Source organism: Muntiacus reevesi, chromosome 1, assembly GCF_963930625.1.
Source record: "Muntiacus reevesi chromosome 1, mMunRee1.1, whole genome shotgun sequence".
NCBI classification, from domain to species: Eukaryota; Metazoa; Chordata; class Mammalia; order Artiodactyla; family Cervidae; genus Muntiacus; species Muntiacus reevesi.
This window is the reverse complement of record NC_089249.1, coordinates 159,902,418-159,923,528: the sequence shown is the minus strand read 5'-3', so window position 1 is coordinate 159,923,528 and position 21,111 is coordinate 159,902,418. Positions and strand designations below refer to the sequence as shown.

The window sequence follows — 21,111 nt, the reverse complement described above, 5'->3', positions numbered from 1 at the left end:
TATTTCAAATCTTTCTTTATAATTACTGCCACCCACAGCGAACACATCAAGAGAAACCTTTACTTTGATAAATCTAGGAGGTGAAATCTCACCCCAGGAACCACTTTCATCTTCCACCAAACACCTGCAGGTGGTAAAAGCGGTGTAGGGAGAGGCAGGAGCGGAGTATGAGTATCTGGGAGTGGGGGTGGTGAAGACAAGGTGGATGGGGTTCCAGAAGAGCTGTGGGAATCAAAGTCTCATTTCTCAATTACCTGAAGCAGCAGAGTCTATATAATTAGGATATAAAGGAGTGCAGCTGGAGAAGAATAAGTAAGAATTTCAAATGATGATCTGGGTTCCTGGCTCTTCCTTTCTCAGTTGGGCAGACCTCACTAAGAAGAGGTGAGAAGGGGTCTGGCTTCTCTCAGACCACAGCTTTCTTTTATTGTTCTTGCCTCCACTAAAACCTGTGGGGATAGCATTGTTGGCTAGGTAGGGGCTGCCTCCTGCTTGCTTTAAGGGGCTCCAGGGTAAAATAGTTGGGCTGGAGAAACTGACCAGACACTGGGAGGATAGGAAGTAAATGGCAGGGGTGGGAGGGTGAGGCTGGGTGGCATGGTGGCAGGGGCCAGGAACCTGTGTGGGTAGGTATGGGAGCAGAGTAGTTAAGTCTTGGGCTGAGATTCAGGGCCAAGGTTGCCCACACTGGCAGCTGCAGGAGGTGCATCACATGCAGAGGTGGCAGTGGCAGCAACTAGGCCTACAGACCTAGAAAGCCTGATTAGGGTTGGGGACTGATGTGCCCTCAAGTCCTTTCAGGTGGGAGATGTTTTAAGGAATAGGCTGGGCCAGCCAGTTGGAAAGTAGCCCTCCTGGGAGCTTCACCACTGGACAGCTGCTGCCCCTGCCTGGTAATCTTGGTGGACAAGAGCCAGGCCACGTGTCCTATCTTGTCCCACACGCTGGCTCTTGACAGTTTTTCCAACAGGCACATACACTGCATGCTTGGAGCCTGACTACTCCATAATTCTCTACAATGCCTTTGGGAGCCCTTCTTTTATTGGGAAATAAATACAGAGTCAAACAGGTGGGCCAGCCAACATCTGTAGTTCTGGGGGCCAAAAGGAAGGAGTCTGACTTGCTCAGAACTCAGATCTCCATGAGCTGGTCATTCCCCACGATCACCTCGTTCACTCGTTTGGCTATAAAAGAAAAAGAAAAGGTTGTTTGAGAACTAGAAGCAAATGATTTCATTTCAAATCCAATTACTTCTAATTCTGTGTTCATAAACATTTATTCCTCTCCGATGTGGCTCTGCTCTTTAGAAGCTCTTGGGAGTAACAACTTGCCAAAAGGACTTTGGGAGAGATAGCATCTTCCCACCCAGGAGGTGGGGACTGACTCTATACACCTGGCTTTCAGGAGACTTCCCATCAGAGGGGAACTGGAACTGAGTCTTAAAGGATGAATAGAGTTTTTTCAGGCAGTGTATCAAGGGGAAGGCATTCCAGGCTGTTAAAACAGCATGAGCAAAGACATAAAGATATAAGAAAGAGGAATGTGAAAAACTGGTGTAGGATAGGGCACGGGGGAAAAGAGTGAGAGGAAAAGAGACTAAATAGTTAAATAGAGATACTCAAAGTAGAAAGAGAGATGTCTCCCATGTCATACGTAAATAATATCCACACTCGATAGGGTTATTGTGAGAATTCAATGAGTTAAAGCATACCGAGTGTTTGATAAACAGTGGTTATTATTTTTGTAGAGTTCAAACCCATAAGGCCCTCTATGACCTGACCCTTGTCTACCTCTCCAGGTTTATCTTCCATCTTTCTCCATTTGTACTTGGAAGCCATATTGTTTTGTAGCTGTACACCTTAGTATATGCTATTTCCTCTGTCTCAAATGCTTTTCCTCTCCTCCCTACTCACCCTAAATACCCTAATCAAGCACCTCCACTATGTAGTGCATTCCCTTCTGAACCGTTCATTTCCTGGTCTGTGAAAACACTCTACCTTGGATGTATCTCTATTTCTCTGTGAGGATCTTGAGTGCAGGGGCAGTGGATTTATGATCATATCTAGCACAGCTGCTGGCACATGAAAGATTTCAGAGGTTTGTAGTTAAATGACAAGGATAGGGTGTGACTATGTAAGTGGAGAGCTAAAGTTGCAAGGAAGTGAAGGTTGGTAAAGTAGAGAAGGTCAGGGAATGGTGAAGCTGAGGGGCTGGATGGTTCACTGATGAATATGTTGAAGTCGTCCAAGATGTTTGGAAAAAGAGAGGGAGGAAGGGGGAAGACTGTGAGACTTCTCTGGGAGCTGACCAATTATGCGGTAAGAGATAAGAAGAGGGTTAACTTTAAGGAGTAGGAGCTATAGAAAGGAGGCAGTGAACCAATGGTCTGGAAGGGGCAGGGGAAACCAGCGGCATGCCTTCTACCCTGGAGGCATGGGGCAGATGTAGGAGAGAGGGGAGTGTTCAGCCTTCTACTGACTCAGACAGAAAAGGCTGACCACCTGGCTGACAATGAATTCTTTCTGGGTGAGCTTGACCTCTAAAGGTCCAACATCTTTATTGCCATACTTGGGACTTGAAGTGTGACCCTGATAGGTAAGGCAGAAACTCTTAGCTTTCCTGCAGCTCTACTTCAGCCTCAGAAGGGTTTGGTGAAGCAAAATGAAAATTGTTGATAATGGGACCAAGTTTGATAATATGAGATGTTTTAGTCTGTTCATACTGCCCATAGCCTGGAGCCTACTTCTGCTCTGCCAGTAGAAAGGGGGTTTCTGACTGAAGCTCTGGAGCCTTTGAGATTTCAGACATGTCTTCTGTTCTACCCACCTTTCTAGCTTTGCTTCCTGCTACATCTCCTTTACATACTGTATTCTAGATTTTCCAAATGATTTGCAGTTCCCAACACAAGAGACTGTTTTTTGCTTGCCTGGTTCCCCTTAGTTTGAGAGGTTCTTCCCTTTTGTATATTTGGTATATAGCCAGCAATTTTAAAATTTAGCCTAAATTCCTTCCTTTGAGATGGTATGCCTGATCCTTGTGCCAAAAACTGAATGATTTCTCTTTTCTGTCCTTAATGAACCCTGACATGATACCCGTGAAACTTTACTGTACTTAGTTCTTTACTTACCTGTGTCTCTATAATAGACTGAGCAGCTGGACAGTACAAGGCAAGTCTTACTCATCTTTATACCCCTCGTCTCCCAAAGCTTAGAATATAGGCAGTGGTAATTGCTGAAGAAAGTACGAGTGTTCTCGGTGTTTATGGAAGGGTACAGAAGAAGGAAAAGGAGCATGTATAGAGGAGAAGACCTCCAATCCCCTTGTCAAAGAGAACACAACTGACACACTGATGTGTCACAGCAAAGGTGCTGGGGCTCAAGAGCATCTTTGGGCCCATCTCTCTAATGTTCCCCAGCAGGAAGAGAAACCTAGGTCTAGGCCTTCACAAGGTTTCTGTTATAGCATTGTATTTGGCAGAGGCAATCTCCTGTGAGAAGAAAAGGTGTCAATGCAGAATAGGAGAGCTCTGAGCCACAGAGCTTTGAATTCTAACTGGACTTTGATCACATTATTCCATGTCTTTGGACTTTGGTTTCCTCACAAAGTTGTGGGGATTCAGTAAGATAACTGATGTAAAGAGCCTTGGTAAGAATTAAACCAAAGTTACAGAATGCACCTGGGTTTGGCTTGTGTGGTCCTGCCCTAGAAAGCCATCTGCTTCCTTCAGTAAGAAGAATGGGTGGGAGGCCCAGACAGTACTCAGGCTTCTACATTCCCAAGGGCTGGGGCTGGTCTTGGAGTGTGACTGTCAGTCAGGCTAGACCTTGAGGTAAGACTGATCAGAAAAGAATAAAGGAAATGCATCTTGGGCTAGCTTCCCAGGAACCTCCAAAAGTTCCTCTTGGCCCTTAACCCCTCTGTGGCATGAGTTAGCCATATCATCTCATATCTAGATTCTGACATCTGCTTTCCCTTCACCCAGTCTCCTCCTAGTTTCCAGGCCACTGGAATGTTCTGAAGACAATCCCAGTTTTATTAACACTCTTCTTGGTCCTTAGTGCTCCAGACCAGAAGGGTGAATGAGGTGTCAGGCTGAGGCAAACAACTTCTTATTCTGCTCTGCTAGGTTCCAAATAAATACCTGCACCTTCTCTGGCTTGCTCACTGGGATTCAGGGGAGAAATATCGTATCTGGCATTTTGGGGGAAGGTGTATTTTTATGGAGACTTTCAGTAAGGTGGAGGAAACCTGAAGGGGAAAAACAAGCAGTGCTAGATCTGCTTGGGAAGCAGGCTCCCATAAATATATTGGAAAAGTTCTGGGCTGGAATCAGGTCAGCAAAGATCCTAAAGAGAAGAGCAAAAGGGAGGAAAGTAAGCTGGGGAAACACCAATGAGACAGAGGGGAATGACAAGTCACATACGAGAAGCTGCACTGTTGGGAGGCTGGGGAGGATTCCTGCTAGCCAGGACTTGACCTATGTACCCATCAGGTCTACTTTCATGGCCAAAGGACTGATCACTGTGGTCCCAGGGAAGAGATCCAAGTTCTCTCTCTGACAGTAATAAGAGACTCAGATGAAATGTCCAATTAGTCTCCCAGGTTTTGACTTTGTTGGCTGTAGCTTTTCAGTTGGCTTGAATAGGAGGTCAAACTTGGCTGCCAGGATTTTTGCCAGATATAATCTCATTAACTGAGCATGCTGGGTGGGGTGAGAAAGGCCGGAATTGCTAGAAAATGCCTTGTTCTCCCAGTAATGCTAGAAAAGGGCAGTGGGGCCTACACTTGGTTATGAGAGTCCTGTTTTTGGTGTAGAGTCCCATTTTTGCTATGGATGTGGTGACTCTATGGCATGCAAATGACTGGGATTTGGAGAGGGGACAGTATTACCTCTGAGGATGAACGTTTTTTCCTGAAATCCTTCCATGGGAGAAAGACTGACTGGGGACCTTGTTATCTCGTTACCTCTTTGCTAGTGAGGACCTAAGTTGATGTTTGTCTAGGTCATCCATAGTAACAGGTCTAGATTGCTACACTGATGGCTGGGAATTTGCTTTCTTAATATAGCTCAGCCTCAAAGAAAAGTGATAGTGGGAACAGGCTGACTGGTCAGGAATACCTGTGACAGGAGGGCACTGACTACTGTGCTGGATGCAGTGATGCCTCTAGCATAGAGGACAGAGCAAGAAATGTTGGGGATCTCCAGTTTAAAGACTTCCCTGGCCCCCTCTCCTTCAGGACCCTTAACGAGAGGGTACATAGTGTTAGTTAGAACCAGAAAGCCCAGGAGACACTGCAGCCTGTGACATCTTAGGGGTGTGGGAAGCCCAGTCCTATGCTCCTTGATGGGAGATGACGTGCCTCAAACCCTCACTGTCTGGCATTCATTATTCATTCATGCATTCTGCACACAAAACTAAGAGGGGTTCTTGCAAAGGAAAAGAAAGGAGCACTATGACTTTGATGGAAGTGGGAAGAGGAAAGAGGAGAAACTGAGGTTCCAGGTTCCAGCATGTAAGAAAGCAGGCAGGGGTGGGGGGTGGGGGGCATCATGACCCTGTAAGGGCAGTGGCAAATGGAGTTCACATATTCAAATATGCCTGTAAAAACAACAAAAGGAAGCGTCTCCTGGCTCTAGGAGGGACTAAAACAAGAAAACACTGGGGTATTTCTACTTTTTTGCTGAGCAGGAGCTAATTTACAAAGCAAAGAGGCAAGAAGAAGGTAGAAGAAACCCAAAAAGAAGAGAACAAAAAGGACAGAGAGATGTAATGAGGAGTCAGGGAGCGGATGGGATTATCCTGTCCTGCTTTTGAAGGATCCCTTCCAAGGTCTTCCACAAAGTCAGAGAATAGGCTGAGGTTCTGAATTCTATTTTAAAGAAACAACGAATAGGCCCTAGATAATAAAAAACCAAATTTCTCTTCAAGCCAAGGGTAGGTATGGGTGAACTGGTACGCTGAGCAGGAGAAAGAGCTAAGACCTGAGGTTCCTGAGGAGAGAAAGAGCCAGGATATGGAGTCCAAATATATTTTTCCTACCCGGTGGAGAAAGATGGACTAAAGGGAGAAAAAGAGTATCACTGGTTAAATTTTGCTAGGCAAGCCAGGAGTGGCTTCTTCCTCTGGTCTTTTTGGAGGCTGTCAATAGTTCAGGCTGAAGACCCAGTTGTGTCATGTACTAGCTGTGTACTTTTGGTAAATTTCAACTTTCAAAATCTCAGTTTCCATTTTACCAAATGGGTCAATAAAGAATCCCTCCCTACCTCAGAGGGCTTTCATGAGAACCCAATAAGACAGTGCACGAGAGAACACTTCAAAGCTGTACACAATAGCCATAAGCCAGTGGCCACCCCTAGGAAGGCAGTGCCGTCCTTCCCCCCTGGGGTTCAAGCTGGTGTCCCAGCCCTCTCACCTAGGCTCACACCTTCAATTTGCACGGGATCATGGCAGAAGGTACTAACAGTTGGGGAGCCACTGCTGACCAACACCCCAGGTCAAAGGCTCTCTGGTGAGACACCAGGTGGAGTTTGTCTCCCACAGACTGAACCAAACTGCCAGCCTTCCCTGCAGCAAGGGCATAGATAGATAACCTAGGTTTGACCTGTTAGGGCAGCCACCAGAAACCATGAGCTGGGAACTAGTGACACAAAAATGTAGGAACCAGAGAGATTCCACTTTGGGGCTGCGGGGCGGCTGGAGCAGCAGAGCAAGCATGTAATATCCAGCGTTCAGTGAGGATGGCAGCAGTGTCCTCACCAGGATGGTCTGGAGGGTAAATCTTGGCTGTGACCCATTTTCTAAGCTTGATTCTGCAGCTATCATGGAGCTGTGAGCTACCTAATATCTTTTCAATGAATTCTTTATCAGTTTAAATCATCCAGAGTTAGTTTATATTGCTTACAACAAAGAACTTTATTGGTAAACTAGTATCACCCAGAAAAGGCCTTTTAGAAATGACAATTCTCACATCTAGAGGAAGAAAATATTTGAAATGTGAGAAGAAAGGTAGTGAGAAGAAGAGTTATGTCTAGTCTCAAGTGAAGAAATAAGGCTGAAGGGTGGTTTCAGGCCAAGGCAGCATCTCCTCAGTTCATTTATCAGTGTTGCATTTGGTTCTTTCATCAGCATAAGTTTAGGAAAAAAGTCAGAAGAGATCTCATGATAATTGCAACTGTCTCACAAAGGTCTTTTTTGGAACCCTAACTCTCTACCCTGAAATGCCCCCAAATTCCCTTTACCAAAGGATCCAAATTCATTTGCTTATCTCTACACTTCCCACATCTACTATAAACTAGGACCTGTTTTGAGAGCTAGGGACACATATTGAAATAAGTCAGTTCTTGGTCTGAGGTTCTTAGTCTAGTAGGGAAGATAGATTCATAGCTAATTGCCATTTGTGTATGTACTTTAATTAAGGTATTGACAAAGGTGTGGAGAAGGAAGGAATGCTCAGTTTGACTGTGAGGAGTCATGGAAAGAGCCAGGAAGGTTCTATAGAGAAAACACTTGGGCAGAACCATTAAGAATTTCAGACAGAGAGAGGGCATGCATGAAAGCATGGAGGGGCACAAGAGCATGGTGCACATGTGGGGCTCTGAGCCCCATGGTGTGCTCCGCAAGCCGCGTGTAAGCCTCACAACGTTTAACTGTACTTAGTTCTCACGACGATCCTCCAAAATAACTTTTTATTGTCTCAGTTTTTCTAGTTTCAAACATTTGAGGCCTAGAAATTAAAAACGTAACCTGGTGCCCATCCAGTGATTTGCACAGCTGAGATCCGAACCCAGGTCTGTTTTGAGTCTAAAGCTCACAGGAGAGGTATATGACTTAAAAAAAAAAAGGGAAGGAGAAAAAATCGAAGAAGGCCTTTACTTACTGGGAGAAGGAAAAAGTGGCTTCCACCAACTCAGAACTGGTGGATTTAGTTCTTTCAGCAACTCTCCTACCCCACCCTAGTTTAGGTTTAAGGAATAATCTGAAAAGGAATGTGCCATCTTTATTGATCTTGAGCTTTGGCTACTTTTTGGTTAAAAATCCTCAGCCAAATTATGGACCATTCCAATTTGCCCAGCCCAGCAGGAAAACCCTGATGTCTGTATGTCTTTTAAGCATTACACAGACTTTCTACAGCTACTGAGCAGAGCGAGCTAACACTAAAGCATCTCTAGGCAATTGAGGATGGCACTGAGAGAATGGCTTTCAAGAAGCTACTAACCTTCTTCCAGGCCAAGAACCCATGGGACTCCTCTCCCTTAACTACCAGGTCAGATGAAGGACTGCAGGAGGCTGCCAGAGATAGTTCCAGAGCCTCTGTTGATCATTGGCCCTGTTCTCTTATGCCTGACAGCCACTGTAAAGTATTGGGGCCTATCTGGGTTATTAGATATTTCTGATATGTTTTAAATTTTTTGGTAGTAAGGCTGCATAAATATATACGAAGACTTATCTAACAAGATAAATTTCCAAAGATGGAACTGTGAGGTCAGAATTTAAAAATTTGACAGTGATGTCAATCGCCCTCCTAAGAGGGCTTTTATCAATTTATGTTCTCACCTGTGGGGTATGCATATACTTGTTCCCCAGTTCTCATCAGCACAGAGCATTATCTGTGTTAGTGTGATATGAAAACAATGGCATCTGTGATTGTAATTTGGGTTCTGGTTTACCTTTGGCTTCAATCCTCTGGCCACTTCCAATTAGGCAGTTCTTGATGTCTGCTCCCTTCTCGATTACAGCGTTGTTGCAGATGACGCTGTTCTGAATGTTGCTTCTGTAACACAGTAGCCAAATTAGGGAGTGTCCATGTCTCTCATCACCATCCTCATCCTTATGGGTTGGAGGTTCTGGCTCCTCCATATGCTAGGAATAGCTGGCCAGTCTAGTTCATGGTTACATGCTTATGCTAGAAGACAGAATGCCTCAAGAGAGGATTGGGCTTTAGAGAAGTCCAGAGTCTGTATGTGCTCATAATGATATTCACCCAAAGCCTGAAAACAGCAAACAGTATGACTTCAGTTCTTTAGGCACCTAAGACCTGGAGGTCTAAATTCCACCCAATTGGTCTTCCTTTGGTCTGGGGGTGGAAGCTGGCCCTGACCCCTGGGCTGATCCATTGCTTCTGCCTCTCATCTGGGAATATAAAAAAATTTCAGTGGAGGCTCAGATCCAATGAATCTTCCTAGGAGATAAGCTATAGAAATAATGGGTGCCCCACAGCTCTTACCACAGACCCTGGTTAATCAAAACCATAATTATTTAGAAAAATAGGATATTTTTAAAGCCAACTCCATGCTATGTAAGAGACTACTCTAGACCCTAAAGCCACACTCTCAAGAGTAGCACCACTGGCTCTTAGCATTTGAATGTGTTTAAAAGGCATCCTCTTGGCTTCTGAGGATGGGTGGGTGGAGGAAAAGTCCTTTTGAAAATCTTCACTAGCATTTATTACATACCTACTTCAGGCCAGGCACTGTGCTAAGCAGTCTACATACATTACAGAAGTGACTTACCTAGATGATTCTAGGAGCATCATTTTTACCTCTGATAAAATAACCAATTTTGCAGATGAGATGACAGATTAAGAGAAGTTAAACCATTTACCTAAAACCACATAACTGCCAAGTAGCAATTTCAAAACTAAGTCTGCCTGACTCCAGAATCCATACATGCATGACCAAACAAAGAAATTAAGGGCAGAAGACTAGAGGAAGCCTGGGACTGCCGAGTTGTTTTTCTGAGCCAAGATGGCTCTGTGGAATGAGATCTATCCTAATAAGGGAATATTCAGTTCCTAAAGAGTCAGAAGTAGGCAGCTGGAGGGGAGAAGGAGGTAAGTAGGAAGGGTCTGGGTGTCCATTTAAACAAAATAAAACATCAACTAAGGAAAAATCCTTAAGCAATCCAAGAGGCATGTGGGATGGAAAAGAGGCCATTCCAAGGACTGAAACTATCATCCACAAGCCATAAAAAAGATTCTTGCCAAGTGCCAAAATTTTAGTAAGATGCAAAAAAGGAATTCCAGCATTTTATGGCATTTCAGAGCCTTCTTTATTCTTCTAGAAGGTTAAAGTTTGTCAGAAAGCGGCAAAGGTCAAAGTCATAGCACTCTGGTGTGGGCTAGAGATGGGTAGAGAAAATATTAGTGGTTTTTTTTTTGGCTGCATGGTGAGGCATGTGGGATCTTAGTTCTCAACCAGGGATCAAACCCATGCCCCCTGCAACAGAAGCATGGAGTCTCAACCACTGGTCCACCAGGGAAGTCCCAGTACTAGTTTTTTTTGGCTCAAACTCAGGATATACTCAGTGGGTGGGCATTAAGGGACCTTCCAAAACTTTTCAATTTGCCCTCCCTGAGAGAAAGCAGTCCAATCAGCAGTTAGGGTAATTCCTGATCCTGGGTGAAAATTCACCCTAAAAGAGTAGTAAGGAAGTATACAGAAAGCTTCAGACACAGAGGCTTCTGAGATATAGTAGTAGGTTTACAACTGGCTGCTAGTTTGTCACTGAAAAGTCTCACTTCTTTTTTCAAAATGGGAGTAAGGAGATGCTTCTTGTTCAGTAGCTTAAGAGTATATAGTATGTTCTGGAATTAGGCAAGAGGTAAACATAGTGAACGAGAAAGAGCCAACAGGAACTCAAGCAGCCATAATCAGCGAGTACTAAATGACTATTTTGGAATCTGGAACACAAGTGGGAACCATCTCTGGAAGGAAGAGTCTGGAATGACTGAGGTCAGATTTCTACAGCAATGCAGAGCGTGGGTTCTTATGTTTTACAAGTCTGACTGAGATCTTCAGGAACCGCCCATATTGCTTTGTTGCTCGTTTCATCTAGTTTTTGTGTAACTCCTTCTGAGACAAATAAACCACCACTAGTGAGTCTGCAGATGTGATCGGGAAAAAGTGGAAGCTCTTGGTCAGTGGATCTGTGGAAGGCTTTGAGATGAACACCTGCAAAAAGGCTTTAGTGAGTGTGAAACTATTTTCTACCACTTGTTTCTTCAGTTGTTTCCCATGATCACTGTTGCAGTCACAAGTCACCTTCATTAGTAAGGCTGAGGTACTCTGGAAATATTTTAAGCCAATTTAGCTTTCCCCCTGTTGAGAAAGAACTCCAAGGTTAAGGATTTTACTGGAAGTATGTGTGTTTGCTCAGGCTGGAGGGGAAGGACAGACACTACCATGTCTAACAAGCCCCCTCCACGTTGTCAGTCCACAGTAAAGACTGCTTTGTGCTTAAAAAGTAGGAGGGGAGATGACTTCCTATACAGCTCGTGAAAAGACCTGGCTCCAGTACCAGAACTACAGCTTTTACATCCTTCTTTAAGCTCTCAGCTGGGTACTAAGGACTCTGCTGTGCTGATGTCTGGCTGTGTTCTCTAGGAATCTGCTTGGAGATGGCTAAGATTAATGGACTTTTGATCTCCACTTCTCCTTGTGTGTGTGCACAGTTTCTAAGTCATGTCTGACTCTTGTGACCCCATGGACTGTAGCCCTCCAGACTCCTCTGTCCATGTAATTTTCCAGGCAAGAACACTGGAGTGGATTGCCATTTCCTATTCCAGGGGATCTTCCCAAACCAGGGATTAAACCTGCATTTCTTGCATCTCCTGCATTGGCAGGTGGATTCTTTACCACTGGTGCCAGCTGGGAAGCCCTCACTTCTTGATGCTGTCAAATTTTAAGCAAAGCTGCAAGCCTTGGGAAATTACCCTGAAAACCCTAAAGCTCCAGTGGACAGAAGGCCATGAGGAAAGCACAGAGGCCTATAATAAGATCACTGCTTAGCCAGGCACACCATGTCATACCATGGCACATGACATGAGGAAGAAGCCCTCACCTGGGAATCAGGGATGCCTCCAAATTCTCATTCCTCTTCTGGTTTTAGTTAGGACTTTTTTCAGTTTATTTCAGGAAAGAAGGGAACTTACATAGATGTAATGTCTAATACAGCTCAGTCACTACACAAAGCACTTTATATTTATTATATAACTTAATCCTTTTAGCAAACCTGCAGGAATGGTGGTATTTATTCTAATTTTTACACAAAAAACTGGGGCTCACAGAGATTAAGCCATGTGCCCAAGCCTACACAGTGGGAAGTGACCCTCCACTGTGCCACGGGCTTTTGCCTCAGCTGCTGACTGGCAGTGTTTGGCAAAGAGCCATGAAACTTTTCAGTAACTCTGAGGACAGGCAGGTTCTTCTCTGGGGATTAGCTGGCAGGCTTGCTAAATTTATTCATAACCTTGGGGAAGAAAAGAGTGTGGAACTGGAAATACACGTATCTTTTTAGGCATATGGCTAAAGGTCCATTTTAGGCCCATCCACTGCTTCAGTCCAAAGATTATGGTTGAGTTGCCCATATCTCTCCAGATGCCAGAGGTTCCTTGCCTTGGCCCAAGGGGCTCTGGTCCAGGTGTCTTCTTTTAGAAGAAGAATCATGTATTATTTTTCATGAAATATTTCAGGCATAGATAAGTCCCAGGTGGTGCTAGTGGTAAAGAACCTGCCTGCCAACACAGGAGATGTAAGAGATGCAGGTTCGATCCCTGGGTCAGGAAGATCCCCTGGAGGAGGGCATGGCAACCCACTCCACTGTTCTTGCCTGGGGAATCCCATGGACAGAGGAGCCTGGCAGGTTACAGTCCAGAGAGTCACAAAGAGTCGGACACGACTGAAGCAACTTAGCACTCAGCACAGCAAAGAAAAATAGAGAATATAAAGAACCCACCAAAAAAAAATACAAAAATACAGCAATTTTCTTTGCTCACATTCCCCCCCTTCTCCTCCCAGAGTTAACTACTGTTTGACTCTGGTATTTATTGTTCTTAAGCATTTTTACTTCATATAATAGTAAATGATATATTGTATTCTTTTGCAAATTTTAAAAATTTTATATAAATGCTATCATTCTCTATGTCTGTGTATCCTAGTGCAACTTCCTTATTGCCCCTTCTACATCATATCTGTGACATTTTAATTCATGTAATGAGATATAATACTTGTAGAAATATCTCACTTTCTTCCTGTCTCTAGTCACTCTTGCTCTTGGGTCCTGTAGATTAATATGTACTGTCTTGGGGACTTCCCTGGTGGTCCAGTGGTTAAGAATCTGCCTGCCAATGCAGGGGACATGGGTTTGATTCCTGGTCCAGGAAGATCCCACATGCTGAGAGGCAACTAAGCCTGTGTGCCACAACTACTGAGCCTGTGCACCCAGATCCTGTGCTCCACAACAAGAGAATTCAACACAGTGAGAAGCCCACACATTGCAATGAAGAGCAGTCCCCACTCTCTACTACTAGAGAAAGTCCATGCCCAGCGTTGAAGACCGAGTGCAGCCAAAAAATAAATAAGTAAAATGTACTGTCTCCAGTGAGTAGGCTGAACATTTCTTCCTTTTAGTTCTATGTCTCCCTTCATTACACAAAGGTTTAGCAGTAAAAATGTTTCCCTTCTAAGAAATTGAATTATATTCCCTAAGCAGAGGCAAAGAAAAAGAAAAAGAAGGGTTTGGGAGGGAATCAAAGTAAAGAGGTAACAATTAAAAAACAATATTATTAAATAAAACTATTATTATCTTTTTGGCCACACCACATGACTTGCAGGATCTTTGTTCCCCAACCAGGGATTGAATCTGGGCCCGCAACAGTGAAAGCATGGAGTCTTAACCATTGGACTGCCAAGGAGTTCCCAAGATGTAACAATCTTAAAAGAAATAAGCTGGAGTATTCTCAGAAGATGGGTTTAGTGCAAATGGTTCAAATAGAGAATGAATCAAAAGTCCTAAGGAGCCCCTTAAGTCCAGGGGATCTTGTCAAAGTTTTGTAATTTGCTTTTTTTTTTTTTTTAATAAAAGTGTTACTGACGAAACGTGGACAGAATTCTTTTAATGATTATGATCTTTCTGCAACTCTCACTGCCACAAACTTACACTCAACCTATCCATTTATCATTATTTTGTTTCATTACCTACTTGGCTCTATTATGTCTTTAAGCAGAGTTTTCTAGAGGGTTCACAGGCACCACATCTCCTAAGCCTTGGAGTATTTTTGATGATTTTATACTTTAATCCTAACTTCACTATCTATAGGATTCTTAAATCACAACTGACTGTTTTCCTTTCAAATTTTATAAATGTTGTTTTACTGTCTGCAGGCCTTAAATGTCAGAAAACTATGAGGCCAGCCTGGTTTTCTCCTTTCTCTGTGCCCTGAGATTTTGTAACAGTGGTGTTCACCGTTTCTCCTTTGGACTGCCCATGTCATTGTTCCTTATGCTGGTCCAATCTTGGTGTTCTTTTTGGATTTGACCTAAATTTCATTGTGTCTGGCAGATATTCTCTAGACTGTGTATAGGTACATGGCAGTTATCTAGTTTTATTACAGATGACGCTTCCTTCTCTGGTTTTGTTTTCATCTTGGTGAGTTTCAAGGAGTAAAGTACTTACTCCAAGACTTTTCTAGAAGTAAACAGGGCTCTCTTGACAGAAATCAGTCAATTACAGTGGGAGGGCTTAAATCAGGGATCTCTATTTTTCATTTAGTAAATACTTACAAGGTATCTAGTACATGAAAAGTACAGTACTGTGGATTAAGGGATACAAAGACATATGAGAAGTATTTCTGTAGAAATTATAGTCTAGTTGAGGAAAAAAGAAAGATGCATTAACTATCAAACAAGCATAAGTGATGGTTACACCAGGAACATAGAGGTGGGGGAGATAATTTCTGGCTAGGAAAATTCAAGAAAACTGCACAAAGCAGTTGGAATACATATTGGACCTTGAAATATGGCTAGGATTTCTACAGGTAAAGATCTCTAGAAAGAGGCAATTCAGGCAAAGTCAATGCCAGGACTAAGGAGAGTGGAAAGGTAAGGAGCTCAGTGGGCAGGAAAGTGGATTAAATGTCAGTACAAGGACACTCAGGGTAACAATGAGAAACAGTAATATCTTGTGTGGTTTAGCGGGCTGCACTTGCTGCCTATAGAAAGCATGGAAAATCCAGGTAAAATCCTGGTTCCCCAGCCTGATTGCATGTGAAGGTGTTTCCCTAGACTGCTGTTTGGGTCATTCACCTTGGACTATGAGGAAATGCAGGTGTTAATCAAGACCAGAAGATCAAAGACACAGAGCATAGGACTGACAATTAAGTTTTCACTATACTTTGGATTGCTGAGCATCAGTTGTCATATAAATTGGAAGTGGCAGAAAATGAGAAAGACAGGCAGAAGCCTTCTCTGTATAATCTTGCCTACACCTTTCCCAAGGTGGTCCTATTAGCATCCTTCAAGCCCTGAGGACCTCGGGCAGGTGTTCAAGCCACTGTCCAAACCACTGCTGGCAGAGACAAGCAGACCAAGAATATGAGAAACTCCCTTCTAGACAAATTCATGCTCCTACTCTGCCATTTAGTCCAGAAGTAATAGCATCAGGGTAATCAAGTCTCACATGAATACAATTTAATCACCTTCCCTAAATTTACTGTAAGTAATTAAAACTAAATGACCTGCAAATAATGGGAAAAAAGATCATATGGGATGCAAGATGTCTGATCTTATCACCAAGAGCTAATCTGTAGGGCTGGATAGTCTCTAATGGCCTTCCAAGTCATTAGCCCCAGGTGGGCTACCTAGAGCTTCACTTAAACTTTTTTTTTTTTTTTTTACAATAAATAGCTGGAAAAACAGCAGCAGCCACCATCGACACCTTTACCGTTTCCCCAGCTAGATGCCTTATGAGGCTATCCGAGATTATACCTCTGCCCAATATGACTCTGGGATATTATGCTAGGTCTTTCTATGAATTTCTCTCATACAAATAAACTGGAGTTCCTTGGAAGCCTTAATTTCCTTACCAAGTTTATTTACATCAATTCAGGACACTAACAGTGGGCTTTAAACAGCTGCTCCTTTGTCTGCCCATCCACAGGGAAAGAGGGAGAGGTTACCAATTAAAGCAAACAAGCAAGTTATACCACTCTCTTCCTTGGAAAGTCTAGGTAAGATGAGACAGAGAGTAGAAGCGATAAAGTCTCATGAGCTACTCTAAAATTAAGTGATCAAATGAACAAATACAAGTGTAGTTCTGGTTTTCAAGAGAATGGTGACATCTTCAGTCTTATGCAAGAATCTGGAATAGGACATGGAGTAGCACAGGTACAATACAAAAAAAATCTGGATTGCCATCACCATTTATTCCTTGTAAAAATGCAGAAGTTGAGCTGGATGATTTCTAAGACCCCATTTCATTCTAACATTCCAGGACCCAGTGTTGGAGCTAGATCATGAAAAACATGAGAAACCTTGAAGTTGAAACTTTATTCTAAAACTGAATCAAGAAGCAATAGATAACTTGAACAGACCAATCACTAGAAATGAAATAGAACTTGTAATAAAAAAAAACTCCCAACAGACAAAAGTCCAGGACCAGATGGTTTCACTGCAGAATTTTACCAAATGTACAAAGAGGTACTTATACTGATCTTTCTCAAATTCTTCCAAAGGATTGAAACTTTATTCTAAAGATAATGGAATGAATTCTTTAAAAGTTTTTGAATAAAACAGGGATATGATCAGATATTCTTTCAGACAACACAGGGAACATGCTACCTCTGTGAAGTGAGATAAAGTAATGATGAAGAAGATGATAGTGATAGCAGCTAACATTCTTTGTGACAAGCGCTGTTTTCACTGCTTTATGTCTACTAACTCATTTAGTATTCCTAATAAACCTCTGGGGCAACTGGGTTTTTATCCTATTTTATTGTGAGAAAATTTGGCTCAAAGAGGTAAAACCAATCCCCTAAGTGACTAATAAGTGATAGACCCAGTATTCAATCTGGCAGTCTGACCCCAAAGATCATGCTCTAATCCATAAAAACAATGCTGGAAGGGTGGATTTGGTAGAAAAAGAAAAATGGAGACAGGAAAGTCAGTCAGAGGACACATGATTCAGGAAGAGGTCTCTGGGTCTGACCTCTTTTCCTAACCTCTACTCACAGACTGGGAGCTTCCCTAGTAGCTCAGTGGTAAAGAACCTGCCTGATATTACATGAGATGCGGGTTTGGTACTTGGGTTGGGAAAATCCCTTGGAGAAGGAAATGGCAACCCACTCCAGTATTCTTGCCTGGAGAATTCCATGGACAGAGGAGTCTGGTGGTCTATATAGCCCGTGGGATCGCAAAAGAGTCATACACAACTTAGGGACCTAACAACAACAATCACTACTTAATTTTTCAGTTTTAAGCATTGTCAATAGACTTTGCATAATGGAAGATGAAGATTTAGCTCTCTTTTCTTCCTGCCACTGCTTCCTTTCTCCCTGCCACTGCTTCCTTTCTCCCTTCATACCTTTCATCCTTTCAGTGTAGTTATAGCATAATTTTGGTTAATGATCAGTGTTTATTTATTTATTTTTAAAAAATTATTTATCTTTTAAAAATTATTTTAACAATTTTATTTATTTTTGGCTGTGCTGGGTCTTCATTGTTGCTTGGGCTTTTCTCTAGTTGCAGTGCACAGGCTTCTCATTGTGGTGGCTTCTCTTGTCGCAGAGCACAGGCTCTAGGCATGCAGGCTTCAGTAGTTGTGGCTCCCAGGCTCTAGAGCATAGACTCAATAGTTGTGGCCCATGGGATTAGTTGTTTTGTGGCATGTGGTATCTTCCTGGATCAGGGATCAAACCTGTGTCTCCTGCGTTGGTAGTCAGATTTCTTTACCACTGAGCCACTCAGGGCAAACTGAGCCATCATAGCAAACTTTGATGCTTTTTCCTTTCTTGTACAACTTTTTTAAAAAACAGAGTTAATATCTGTTTTGTTTTAATTCAAACCTAACTTTTAGCCAATTGTCTAAATTTTTCAAGATGTTTATATGTATTTATCAGTTTCATCTTCCTGAATAAGTGTTTCCTGGATTCCACTCTGGACTGATTGTTCCCTTTATGTTTCATGCATAGCAGTCATCCTTGGATGTGCCTTCACTATCTTCCCATGGATTCTTTTCAATATTTATTTATTTTTGGCTGTGCTGGGTCTTAGTTGCCCCGAGGCATATTGGGATCTCAGTTTCCCAACCAGGGACGGAATCCGTGTCCCCTGCATTGGAAGGTGGATTCTTAACCACTGAACCACAAGGGAAGTCCCCATATCCCACAGTTCTTTTTGCCTTTTTCTAAGTGGGATTCTCTTGTTTCTCATCAGTCTCCTTTCGGTTTACTTTTCATTTTAGTGGGTCATACCTTTTTATGTCTGAAAATTTCTCTATTCTACTGTCACACTTGACTAACACTCAGCTTGAGTACAGAATTCTAGGTTGAAATTAATTTTCCTTCAGATTTTTTAAGGCACTGGTCTATTATCTTCGAGTTTTCATTGTTGCTACTAGTAATAAGTCTAAAATCATTCTGGTTGCTGATTAGTAGTTTATGACCTATTATTTCTCTTTGTAAGTTGGTAGCATGCTTTGTATCCGATGTTCTGAAGTTTTACAATGATGTGGGCTTATTTTTACCATTGGGCTGGCCCCTTAGTAGGCTCTTTCATTCTGTAGATTCATATTTATCAGTTTTAGGACATTTTCTTATATTGTTTCTTAAATAATTTCCTCCTCTGATTTATCAACTCTCTTTTTATGGAACTCCTATTCAGATATTAGACCTCCTGGACTTTCTCTCTTACTTTCTATCATTTCTTTTATATGCTCCATCTTTTAATCTTTTTCTTCTACTCTTTGGGAAATTTCAAATTTATCTTCCAATTTTTTTACTGAGGTCTTCCCTCTTTGTTGCCATATTTTAAATTTCTTAAGAGTTTCTTTTTTGTTCTTTGAAATGATAGGTTGTCTGAAAGCATCTTTCTCTCTCTGAGGAGTCTCTGTCTCTTTTTAACTTGCTTTTTCTCTCTGATTTGGTCTCTATCTTTCATGATAGAGGCTTTCTTTAGATCTCTGGTAATCTTTGATTATCTGTTCATATTTAGGAAACGATTTTAAAACAGCACATGAATGGAATTTGTCATCCATAATTTTAACTATAGGGTGATTTGACTGGGCGGTTAGAAATCTCTTATGTAAATAAATTCAGGTTCTTCTTGGGCTGGTCAGATTCTCCAGAAAAGATTCTTCCAAACTCCCAACAGAAGACTTAGGCCTCTTCACCAGAGTTCTGGGAATCGGCAGGATGTAGGCTTGGGGGAGGACATATTATAGTACTTTCCCTTTCCACCTTGTCTCTATTGTCTTCCATCAGCCACTCTTTTTTTTTCTTAATTAATTAAATTAATTTTAATTGGAGGCTAATTACTTTACAAAATTGTCATCAGCCACTCTTTCTAAAGAGCAAAGGCTTAACCTTTAGCTATATCTCTATATGGTACCTCTCCCCAAAATGTTTCGTTTAATCCCAAAGACAATTGTGAGAGGTAGTTCAGCTTTTACTGGCCTTTATAATCTTTCTGTTGGAGAATGGCATGGCAACCCATTCAAGTATTCCTGCCTGGAGAATCTCATGGACAGAGGAGCCAGAGTTGGGACATGACTGAAGCGACTTAGCACACGCACACAGTCTTCCCCTATCCTTCCCTCATATCAGTTCCTGGACATAGAAATCAACAGATGTCAGAGCTAGAATCAATCTCAGGCTGACCTAGCCTACTGGCTTTTTTTTGGTCGAGCTGAGTGGCTTGCAGGATCTTAGTTCCCTGACCAGAGACTGAACCCTGGCCCTGGCAGTGAAAATGCAGAGTCCTAACCACTGGACTGCCAGGGAATTCTCTCACCTAGTGTTTTTAGTTGCAACTCTGCAGCAGTCCAGTGGTTAAGATTCTGCCTTCCAATGCAGGGAGTGCGGGTTTGATCCCTGGTCGGGAAACTAAGATCCCACATGTCATGGAGGCGTGGTCAAGATTTGGGGTTTCCCTGGTAGCTCAGATGGTAAAGAATCTGCCTGCAATGCAGGAGACCAGAGTTCGATCCCTCAATCGGGAAGATCCCCTGGAGAAGGAAATGGCAACCCACTCCAGTATTCTTGCCTGGAAAATCCCACAGACAAGAAGCCTAGCAGGCTACAACTCATGGGGTTGCAAAGAGTAGTTTTTAAAATTTGTTTTATAGATCAGTTTTCACATTCCATAGGAAGGATAAGTGCCCCTTCCCCAATGTATTCCAAACAACAGTGCCTTTACCAGCTTTAAATGAATTTAGGCTTAAGATTTATCTTAAGAAAACGTTTCCTTAAAAGTCTGGAAACCATTGGTAATACCCTTCCTCTCTTCCACCACTTTGCATTTTATACAAGGAAAAACCTGAGGTCCATACAGAGGAAGAATTTTATTAAGCATCATTTAAGTCTTACTCCAAGTTCAGGTTGTTCATAAACCAAGATTTTAGGGCATTCCAAAGCATCTTAAAATGGGAAAAGATTCTCTATAGCTAGTAACAGAGCTTTCCTTTGAAAATGGAACGTGTCTTATATGTCCACTCCTTGTAGGCCTCCGCTTTCTGTGGGACACTGAGATGGGGCCAGGTGACTCTTAGACATTGGTGCAGTGTCATTCCAGCCCTGCCACGGGCTCACTACTGTGGTCATCCCATCAAGCAGGATATCAAAACAAGAGAAGGCAGCTTATCTCAGGACTCCAGTTGTCATGAGAAGACTGCTAGAAATTCTTTCTGAGACTATGTTATTATGGCATTGAAACCAAGGCCTAGGAACTATTTCTTCCTTTCCCCTTTCTTCCTCTCCCAAAGCTGATCACCTTCCTAGGCTAGGGTGGCCTCCAAAGCCTCCCAGAGATACCAGGGGCCTTGTCTCAAGTGGGTACAAGGGGAGACATACCCTTCCTCCACGGTAACTGAGTTCATGAGAAGGCAATTGGTGACAGTCACTCTATCTCTTATGACACAGGATGAACCAATGACCGAGTGCTTAATGGATGACTTCTCTCCAACCTGTGTATCTGGCCCAATGAGGCTGTCAGCTCCAACCTATAAAAGGCAAATAAAAATATAAAATATAATACCTTTTCCCCTCATCTCAACCAACTGCAAACCAACCCTCCAGATTCCTTGAGCTGGGGTCTAGTGAGATCTTTTCCTAGAAACACTT

At 42.6% G+C, this 21,111-nt stretch overlaps 1 protein-coding gene across 1 annotated transcript in view; it reads right to left on the bottom strand.

Moving 5' to 3' along the window:
- Nucleotides 1-21,111, bottom strand: part of EIF2B3 (eukaryotic translation initiation factor 2B subunit gamma) — a 108,915-nt gene continuing 87,804 nt past the window's right edge. The window contains exons 10-12 of the mRNA XM_065914239.1: nt 20,842-20,990; nt 8,669-8,772; nt 1-1,184 (exon numbers count right to left, since the gene is read on the bottom strand). Of these exons, the coding sequence (XP_065770311.1) occupies nt 1,132-1,184; nt 8,669-8,772; nt 20,842-20,990 (306 nt within the window). The 3' untranslated portion in view covers nt 1-1,131. The remainder of the gene's footprint in view (nt 1,185-8,668; nt 8,773-20,841; nt 20,991-21,111) is intronic.